The 10,991-nt window shown below is 41.3% G+C and overlaps 1 protein-coding gene across 6 annotated transcripts; it reads left to right on the top strand.

The window, feature by feature from the left end:
- The first annotated feature begins 1,117 nt into the window (after positions 1 to 1,117).
- Positions 1,118 to 10,694, top strand: LOC111245645 (uncharacterized). Of its 6 annotated transcripts, none has more exons than XM_086979063.1 (3): positions 1,118 to 1,258; positions 8,144 to 8,525; positions 8,814 to 10,694. In XM_086979063.1, exons 2-3 carry the CDS (start codon positions 8,184 to 8,186, stop codon positions 10,365 to 10,367), a joined length of 1,896 nt encoding a protein of 631 aa, XP_086835189.1. In that variant the 5' UTR covers positions 1,118 to 1,258; positions 8,144 to 8,183; the 3' UTR covers positions 10,368 to 10,694. The 6 variants fall into 6 exon arrangements, with proteins under 6 accessions (XP_086835189.1, XP_086835188.1, XP_086835186.1 ...); XM_086979062.1 differs by lacking the exon at positions 1,118 to 1,258 and adding an exon at positions 6,015 to 6,132; XM_086979060.1 differs by lacking the exon at positions 1,118 to 1,258 and adding an exon at positions 6,224 to 6,369.
- Positions 10,695 to 10,991: the final 297 nt, after the last annotated feature.

Here is a 10,991-nt window from a genome sequence, read left to right as displayed (position 1 = left end):
ACGACAACGACGATTGTCTAGTAAATACATCCTACTATGAAGCTTAGCATCTCAAATTAAATGCTGACACAGAACACTAAGACGAATCAGTTAGATATAATAGAGGAAAAATCAAAATCGATTTCGCTCATTAGCTTATGCAAAAATATTGGTTTAAATTTTTCGTTCAAATCTCCGGGGACCTCTGTTGATTTCTCTGAGACGCGATATAGTCTGAAGTGATTTTACCGGCCGATGATTTTCCTGCCAAGTCAACTGTAAGATTGAGTGCGTCCAACTTTTAGCCAGGATACCTACAAAAGTTTTCCTTCAGCAGATTCAGGTCAGGTCACAACTTTGGACTTTATGCCTAAATAAATAGTAGCAATTTTATCGAATAGATGCGCAAAAAGGAATTAAGATCTACTTATTACATCAGTAAAAGCGAATCTGGTATTAAAATGCGAGGCAAGCACCCGTGTGAAGGGTAGTGGTAGAAAAACCCACAATGATATTAATGCTATTTAAATTGTTGGATTTTTCTTATTAATTAAAGTATTCATTCGTTAGTTAGCTTTCATCCTCCGCTTGTGTCCACTCTAAAAGAAGAGACACGGCTTTCTGTATATCTGCTGTTATAGATTTAGGTGAAACCGGACGGCTAAAATGCCACGACCGCGGTTACATAAACTTTATGTATCCTTAACGCTTCTGTTCGTCCGACTAAGCTCGTTCAAACCTTTAGCAATATGGACTCTCTATGCATATCTCTATTAAATATTATATGTAGCTTACATGTATACACTTGCTTGAAAATAACAAGTAATTTCAATTTCTAATCGTGATCGAGAAACAATCCGGGCGACGTCACTCTATCTCGTAGATCAGCGTACGTAGCCGTGGCAGGCTTACACCCCTGTGTCGTGTACAGGACAAAACAGGCTACGCAATCAGATGTATGGGATCCCCTATTCTCTCACGCGTTTCGTATCCGGTTCCTCTTGTGCGACGGCTTACTCAAGAGCAAGATGAATTGTCTGCCGCTTAGTCACGAACGGTGGATGAAACTGTAGTCATCGGTAAGAGTTAGGCCAAAAGGTTGGCAGGACAGGGCTACATTTTACAGTCAGTGTCTGATGGTGAGACACAGGTCGAACGAAATAGGGGAAAGAGAAAAGCACTGAAATCTGTCAGCCGATCAAGAGCTAATGGAGTGATGCTGTGAGAGTGTCAGGTGTTCAACATGTTCAAGCGGTATTGTGTCCTCGCTGCGAAGTAGGTGGGTTCTAAGGCAGCACGCTGAAGGCACTATAAGTCTCAATGTAGATATTTACAATTAAGCTGCTCTAAGTACAAGCCTTATCGATGGACGAGTACGTGTGTCTTTTGGCATTTGGGGGACTACTACAGTAAATAACTATAATGAAACGGTTTTCAGTTAACCTACCAGTATTCGAATTCCATAAAACCTTTTTTTTTGTTTATAGAAGATTTTAACGAACCAATAAGGAATAGAATCGTGTATTTCGAGTCATCCGTATTGGATAGAAAGGTTATGGGTTCGGCACCGCTCTAAGCATTATATCGCACGGTTTCTCCAGCCTCTACCGCATGGGGAATGTCAATGATTTAATTCGAACTCAAGCTACCTCGTATTCCTTTTTCGAATAACAGCTGCTCCATTGCGGAAACTACCTGGTGTAGACGCTTCTTATATTTGCTGCCAGTTTCTGCCCGAACGATGTATCTTTGGGTGTTTCCTTAGCTTTAAAAATCAGTACTCTGAGCAGTGTACACGTTTGCTCCATGGAAACAAACTACCTATATAAATAGTCACTATCACGTAACCGTTGATTTTGTACCGGCAGAATTCTCATTCGTTAGACTTACCTAGGCAAAATGAGAGTTTTGTGCAAATGTATTCAGTTCAATTGAACAACCTGACGACTACAGGCCTCGTTTTGGATATTATTCCTCGTTACTGGCGGCTAGTTCTAAAGAAATAGAGATGTCCGATCAATTGATTTTCACAACTCAATTTTGAATTCGAGGATAGACCGCCGCTAGGTGAATTAAGGTGCAAGTCTTAACAATCAGACCTGTTTCCTCGCATTAATAATGAGGTGAGACGAACTCTACTCTCCCTCGATCCCTCATACTCGTACAGCTGCAGCACTTGGCCTTTTTCGAACGAATGGACCGCATATATTACTTCGGTTGGATATAATTTATTGGGTCGGGTACTGGAACTATGCAGTATCGATAGATTTGAAGAGTTCAGCTTTAAAAGCCAAAAAATATTCAAAGAAGTCGTATGTTTACGTGGTGAATAATCGAGAGAAGTAGATACGACCCTAGCTAAAGGGTCAATTATGCAGGGAGGCGGCAAATGTATTAAAACAATAACTAGACATAAAGACAGGCTTAAAGCGAGACAAATCCGTTCCTCGTTGAGGGAAAAAGAAGGTAGACCCATAATATGTACTATATTACAAGAATGCGCCCACGTCCTTCTTATCCTCAACCTATTTTTCCGCCCTCCCGGTGACATTTGTTGTAGCAAATCAGCACCGTTCACTATCAACAAACTAAATTCTCTATTGTTAAGCTAACAATAGTCCACTATCGCATAATGCCTTCTGCAAAGCCAAAGTCGAGTGCTGCAATTGCATATTTGGACGTACAAGAAGAGACTACACATATTCTAGCTTACAATGGATGTCCGGGGGTCATTTTTGTTAAAATAGTCAACAAAAACGCAAAATGATGTTTCTTCGTTTTTAAAATTTGTGTCTGGCATGCGACCAACATTTGCGGTTTCTTGCAAAAAGTTAATGACGATAATTCTGTAATTTAGTGCAAGTTTTTTGTAACAACTGTTCAACAACGGCCTTACAAGTATATTTGTCTTCATGCATCTATTAGCAACTTTGCTGATAGAAACAATTCAAAGGTCCAGTCGGTTAAATCACTCCACTAACAGAGTCAATGTAAAAAAATCCGCGGTTTATTTTAGCCATATTCGTTTTTACGTCATGACCAGATACTTAACGGTGCCTGTTTAGCTTCACATTTGAGCTGGACATCCTTAAGGACCACATGTTCTTGTAAACGGACGCTAATTGTGTCCTTAATAGAGTAGAAGCAACTTTTTTACGGTTGTAACAACAAGCACTTCCAGCCTCAAAACTCTAGAGTTGTGTTTTGCTTTTGTTAGTGTTCGAACGACAGGTTCGATATTGTAATTTACGTATACATACGTCAGGGCTCAAACATTTCAACTTTAACCATTACGAAATTGGCTAGGGCTCCTAAACGATCCTATGATGAGCTCATGTGCACGTCCTGGCTTAAGCAGTGGCTATAATTCTCGTTTAAGAACGGGGCACTTCCTTACAGTCCACCGAGGAGAATCAAAATATCATTACCGAACTCAATACTCAATCAGCCTCACGTGGGGTAGGTGGATCGCCCCAATATAACTGTCGCCGCCTCCAGGTTGCGATTCTTAACGGGGTTGATTGCAAAGCCAATAGTCAAATTCAGTAAATCTGCCTAAGAATTCCACGAATTGCTGTTTTCATCGACTTCATGAGATTGGTACGAGATCAAACTATTAAGAAGAGTGAAGTAGGAAAGAGATGAATCTCGACCTGACCGTTAAAACTTTAACATAATGCTGCTTTTATACGTGCGAAGAACAAATCGATGAAAACTTTGCTAGATAATCTTTTAAGTTTAAAGTAGTTCCTTTTTATTGGCTTGCATACAATCGATATAGACGCGTTTGTATCTCCTGACATCATAATCCGAAGATGTGTATATATAGTCGTTAGTAGAGAGCTTAGTATCCTACACTTTAGATACTAAGATGCTGCTGCCGATTGCCAAATGGTTTAGTCGCTTATGATTCTCGCCTCAGCTTTGCCCTATAACAAATACAAGTTTGTTATTTTTTGAACTGCTGCTCAGAAGACAATACAACTCAAGGAACTTTTGATATAGGTGCACACTTCTTTTACAAAAATATGGCCCGTTTATCTATAATAAATAACTCTACCTCAAGTTATCTGAGCTCGATGCAAGATAGCCTACTAGGACTTGCAACCATGTAAAGTTTAGCTGGCTCGCTCGGTTCACGGAGCTAGGATGCTAGAGCCCGCGGCCTGCAACACTCGCCATTGGGGATTTAATGTCTAAATAGCCCACATGTTCACACCATTTACTCTATTGCATACGATGTCGCTCTTCTCGTCGCTGATATTGTTTCCACGGTGGCTGGTAGTACGATACTAATACACAATTCCGTTTACCTACAACACAGGACCTGTTCTCAACTTTACGGGGCCATAGCATGTGGTTATTTTAATCTCGTTTCTGCACAGAGCTGCTTCCGTAAGTTAGATCGCCGAAAAGAACGATCCGGGCCTGCAGTTTCGCATCGTCACCGTGTCCTCAGGACAATGTGAAAAACATCAAGGAAGATTAGGTAAAGCGGTGGCTGGCTAGCCAAGTCGATTCCGTGCCATGCGTAAAGATCATCACAGAGTAATCTTCGCATAGCCTTTATCCCGTTTCCATCTCGGCTTCACGTAGAGAGGTAATCTTTGCGCAAAATTCGCTACTGATCTGACGCCCTCTTGCCTCGGTTCCGGAATATCTGATAGTGGCGCAAGGGCGGACGGAAAGATTAAAAGCGAAGCGAATAACTCTAAGTGCACGAATAGCTGATAGAAACATCAGAACGTTTGTATGTGTATGCTTGGAGGTTTGGTACCGCTGTTGCGGCCTGAAGAAGAAAGTGTTCGCGTCCTAGGCAATAACATGCCTAGGAAAACGCACGACTCTGTCTAGGGAATATATCTGTGCAGTACTGCGTGTTCTTTGATTTCACACTGATTGACTGGAGAGCTCGCTTCTATCTATGAGAAACATTCTATGCCGAGGATGATTCTGCTGAGATGAAAGTACAACTAAATTTAACGACCAACCAAATCCAGAGATCAGCTTGAATAGGAATGGAAGCGGACGGTTCGGAATTATTCGAAATAAATACTCATCAAGTAGAGAAGCATTCCCGCCTACTTTACCGCTGCTTTACCTCTTATTACACTAGCTAACACTTAGAGGTTCTGACTAATGCAAAATGCAATAAGTTTTCCTTTCTGCGCTAACCGTTGAGGTTGTACTTAGCAGGTGTCCGTCTGGGAAGCACGTTAACCGTGTATATTTGAGGAACGCTCATAATCATAAGAATGTAGAACATTGTATGTAGATCAATTTAATGAACTTAGGTATACCTGCCGAGGTAATAGCGCGTACTATTTTTTTAACAAATTCGTGGTAGACTATAGATTCCCTAACGTACTCTATTTTATTTTTTTCTATACCAACGTGAAAAAACCTTTCAGCTGATCCTTTCATAGACATAGTTGGCAATAAAATAGGTCGATAGAAATGTATGTGTATACATAGAAGAAGTTACACAAAAATTTTAGAACGGGAAAGTCTCAAATTATAGATAAAACTAACAACTTGTTTGTACGCCAAAACGAGAGGCTTAACTTTACCTGTGTCCGTAGACAGATAAACAATGAGCTATAAAAAAAACGATAATATTAATTATTAGTATTATGAACGTCATAATCCTATAGGGCGTGTAAAATTTACTGAAGCATTTCATCGCCACAGTTAATCGAGACTAGATCCAATCTTAATACTTTCGGCCATTGGGGGGGATATTCGAACCACAACAAAAAAAGCGAGACGGCGTCCTTTATGCATTTGTGTCTTTGTATGGTAACCCCGCTAATCAGCACTGGTTAATTATTAACAAGCTTTTATGCAAAAAGAATAAGAAAAACACTCACGCTGCAAACATTTAGTTGACTTTTATAAGCAAATAGGCGTTCTTTGCCTGACTAGACTAAATAAACTATGTAAATAAGGTACAAATATGTTTCACAGTATTTACCCTCATCCCTAAAGCAAGTGTCCTCGACAACCTAGCTTGTCACCAGGATCTAAAGCTACTGCTTGATAAGGCTAGGCAGCGAAGGATAGTTATACAGCTGACTACTAAGCTATATGTCTATCACGCAAAAAGGATCCACTTTTAAAGCACTCTCTCGACACGGACGTCAGTGGTGGCAGGTCGGTGAATTTTATCCACTTAACGCTAGGAACAAACCTATACCATATAGAGAGAGATTCGACAACACAATTGAAAATTATTAGAAAGTCTCATTAAACGTAGCTCACAGCAGTAGCAGACAAGGTAGGCACGAAGCGATTTCTGATGGCAGCGTACTAGACGCTCTTGTTAGTGATCTCTACTGGCTGTCGGGTCAAGAAAAAAGGCAGACGTGGACATTGCTTTGAGACAAAGTAGTAAGCAACTTTAGGTAACGTTGTCTAAAATCGTTTCAAGTTATACCCGCGGCCTCGTCGTTAGGCGTTCCCTCACAGGGCTTCCACCGTACAACGAAGAGTGCCTTTGTCGAATACGATGTATGCCTATGATAAGCACGCAAACCCGCCCCCCGTTAATCCTTCTCGGAAACATGATAATGTGGTTTAAGGTCAATTGTTGCTATAAATGTTTACTGCTGTGCTACACTATGGTGACGCTGAACTGGCCGCTGAAAACCGTGCATGGCCAATTCGGAGAGTTCGTTTTAGTTTTCATGTTTAAAGCTGCTTCAAATCGAATTAAGAAATGAACCTGGAAAAGTATTTCCCAGCTTGTTATTTGTTGTCTTACAAAACCCTAGACTCCTTTGCATTTGTCAGACTCCTAGCAACGCTTTTTAAGCGATTACATTAAGATAACTTGTTAAACCTTTGTCTGTTTTATATATATATATATACCGGAAAAATTGAAAAAGCTATAAGAAAGCTGTGACCTATGTTGCATACAAAGTTTTTGTTGCGAATTTTCCTTGAACATTTTGCCAGATTCTTGTGGCTCGGAATCCCTTTTCATTATTCCTGTAGTTGTTTCATGTCCAGGTGAAATCTGGGAGGCTTTCAGGAACTCATAATGCTCCATAAAATGCTTGTACTTTTGGGGAGGGATAGTACCCCAGCAAATACTGAGAAATTAATTATACGTCATCGTTCGACTGTATGGTCTTCCGCGTTTGCAAGTCCTTGAAGAAAAGACTTCGAATTGATTAGCCGCCCGGTCGATGCTGTCGACCTTCTCGGTACGACCCCTAGAGAAATAAACTGTTACGGTGCAAAAATTGTAATTTTTGATGATTTTTTTCTATTAGGTTGATTTGGCAAAGAACTAATTAACTATACGACTCTTCGGAAAGCGATATCCAGGATATAGCGTGCATAAAATATTTCCACCTTACATCATAATTATTATTTCAACACGATTTCAAAGGCGTATTTAATAAATCCTAACTTGCAGTAATGTCATATGCACCTTGTACGACATCGGTTGGTATGACAATTATGACATATGGACTTTGGTGTATGACCAAGTTCTCCGCCATATTAGAAACTACCTTTATCATTCATTCACCCGCTTTTGCATTCACTCAGTGGTAAATAGTTTTGAAAAATGTGTATCAATATTGGTTTATACATTTGCCTTAAGCCTTTTATATAGTTTCTATATTCGAATAGAATAATGCTATTTCACAATAGCAACGAAGCTCTTCAAATATAAGTGACATTAAAAGTGTTTTCTATAATATTTGGAAGAGAATAAACCAATAACGTTATAAGTGACCAAGACAAGCTAGCATAATCAATGGCCGTGCGTGTTCCATGGAATTTTGATACGAAGAAAGAAGCTGAAAAAAATCTAATCCGTCAGCGTTGGACTGCCGCCCGACTGCAGGCGCCTAGGAGACCTATGTATTTCGTTTGGTTGCTTTTGTAGTTGAGTGAAAAGTGGCCTAGCATCACCTCATTTTTCTCTGCTTACTACCTCCTTCTGCACAATGAAAACAGGTCTTGTACATTTTAGGATCTATGAAGGGTTCTGCGTGTTGGTCATCACGCCAGTTCCAATAGGTAGTTTCGAAAATCTGCCATACAAGGGAAAAAAATTATGGGTCGAGTCAGCTTGAAAAAACTGCATGAAGCAGAACAGCGATGACTGATACGGAACTTTTTTAAAAATTCTCTTAATGTATTCTTATAGATGTTCTCCCCCATTGACAAGATCCGTTCAGAGTCGCTACATGAACTACGATTACATCTATCCACGATCATCAACTCCGAATGGATTGCGATCAAACTCATTGCCCCTTGGTGAAGTCCGCGACAGTTTGATATACGGATTTGAAGTTCCTGCACCGGTGCGCAGAGAAAAGAGTGTAAGGTCACCGAAATCATCACGAGCACCTTCTCCACCATTGTCATCAACCTCTTCAGAGAAACCGTCACCGAAGACTTCGCTAAAATCCATCCTAGATAGCGATGAGCCCCGTGCAATAGAAAGAATCAGTCTACAGGGTGACACTCGGACAAAGACTGTATCGAACGAGTCTCTGGTACCGTTTCAAGAGACTCATCCTGAGAAGGTGAGACGAACGGTCTGCCGCTTGTAAACATCAATAAATGCGTTACTAAAACATGGGTAAATGTGAGGACGGTATACTTCGATGGTACAATGACAATATATGCACCGCCTTCAACAGTTTTGAATTGCCAAAAGTACGTTTCCTTAAATTTAAAAACAGATGTATAAGCTATCGGCTATATGCATACGGAATTTGCGCTTTTTATCTTTTGTAAGGTCACGAGTTTAGGTATCGGGGAACGTCCCGTTTTTTTTCTAAGAGTTGTGAAGGTTTCTTCCTTCGTTTTAGGAACGCATGGTGTTGCGTCAAACATCGACGCCATCAACGAAGGCGAATGATTGGACGACTTCGTTTATAGAGCCATCGCCCTCTGAACCCTTTATTCCTCGACTAATAACCGAACCGTCCTTGGAGAACCTCACCGAATATCGAAGAATCGAAGTTGCTAGTCCGGAATTAACGGGTTCTCCGTCATTTTTCTTTTCGCTTCTAAATGCACATAATGAGTCAGCTAGTCCATTAGCTAAGTACTTGAAAGACTCATCATGCTCGTTGACTTTGACCCATGAACGCTCATCAGAAAAGCAGGATAAACGACCTCGTCACCACGAATTACAGGACAGCACGCTGGGTAACGTGTCGACTCACGAAAGACAACCATTGCCAACTCCTATTTCAAGATCGAAAACCCTGCGAGACATATCGACCATTCTGCAAGTGGCAGGCGATGTTTACAAGTCGGACCAAAGCCTATCTAAGGATAGTATCCTACAGCTGGGTGCGTTATATAAGGAGGCCGATGCGGTTTTACGGTCGACGACGACCGTAGAAGCCGCGTCAGCTCTTCTGCATGACGCCGAAGAACAGCATCGATCAAATCAACGACTAATTAAGGATGTCTTGCAAGAGCAGCAGACGTCACGCGTTAGGATTACTAATGATACCCCAAGATCCGAAACTTTCGAAAAGGAATCGAGTGTTTTGAAAGAAACCGCCGAGGATAGTTTAACAGTCACGCATCAAAGGCCGGGCGAAAGCGTTATAGGGCTGCAGGGAAGACCGGACCAAAACGCGGCGATAAAGAACATCGTAAAGCCGAAAACGCAACTTGACATCCCTGCTATACTACGTGCCGCGGACGTTATTGGTGATCTCTGTGCGTCGGATATTGTTAGTCCAGCACAGGCAGTCCTTTTAGAGAGCAAACCCGCTGATGTAGCTTCCATGTCCATCGAACAAGGTGACATTGGGGATTTCAAAGATGGGTTCGGGCGAAGCGGCAAAAAACCTACAGCGCTAAGCGAGGATCGATCGACAAAAATCGCGGGCGAAGCATTTACATCACGCTCAGTCAGCTGTCAGCAGCGTCGTAAGAAATGCAAGCATAAAGGTGACCATTCCTCCTCAACAAGAGAGAGTTCGCAAGAAACGTCGCTGCAGAATGATGCAAATCCACTTAGTGTTATCGAACGATTGCGTCGCCGGGTCCTAAAATCGACCTTTGCTGAGCGCCAAAAGAGCGCCACCGATGTAGTGGCCATAGATCCCTCCGTGGAAATCCTATCTTTCCCGTCGAGGTCTAGTGCTGCCCACTATCACCGGGATTCCCTTCGGCAGGAATCTAGCGTGGTTCTAGTGGATTTTGTCTCGCCTCAGTCTCAACGTCCACTATATTATATCCCGGTTAGTCAGCGTCGTGGCTCATTAACTGCTTCGCTGTCGGATCACGCCGTACAATCGGTCGAAAGTAATGATAGTCATAAACAAATTCAAGAGGTTGCTGCGAGTAGCGTTTGTGACCGTGATGATAATCAGGGTGTCGAATTGACAAAAATAGTCTAAATGTCGTATTTGTAACTTGACCCATTTTGCTAATATATGACTTCTTCAGAAACGCCCAACTAAAGTTGAAAATGGAGCAGATTCTTTGGTAGATTTTTGACTGATGTTCCTACCCCGAACTGAGAGTCGTGGCAGCAGAAGCCGCAAACGCGGTAAAAAAAACATTAAGCAGACAAATGTCGCTGTGACCAACGAATTTCCGGACTTTTATCTGGCCATCCAACTGAAGCCTGTTGCATAATATGCCAAAAAACAAAGTAAATTTATCTGCTGTGAACACTTTATTATAGCTTGCTGTATAATAAACATGTTGTTTGGTTACGCAAGCGTAACTGTGTTTTACGTTTATTACGTAGTCGTAATGTATTGGAGTTTTTAGCTTATTACTGACTGCCGAATAGTAAGGCCAAGCTAGTTAAAGGGGTAAAATAGGTCCCAATAATCATCAAAAGTTATGAGGCCTGTGTATCGTAATGCGTTACCACTTACTGACGCATTAATTCAACCTTAATCTGTTTAACCATTTAGCCTCGTCGCGAAAGTCAAGTTGTTGAAGTTATGACTCGAACATTTGTTGCCAATTCAAAAGTAAATAGAATGTATTCCCCCCTTAGCCGATAGAAT

Source organism: Varroa destructor, unplaced genomic scaffold, assembly GCF_002443255.2.
Source record: "Varroa destructor unplaced genomic scaffold, Vdes_3.0 BEIS01000002.1, whole genome shotgun sequence".
NCBI classification, from domain to species: Eukaryota; Metazoa; Arthropoda; class Arachnida; order Mesostigmata; family Varroidae; genus Varroa; species Varroa destructor.
Note: the sequence above shows the minus strand (reverse complement) of the source record. Positions and strands in the feature narration are given on the sequence as shown.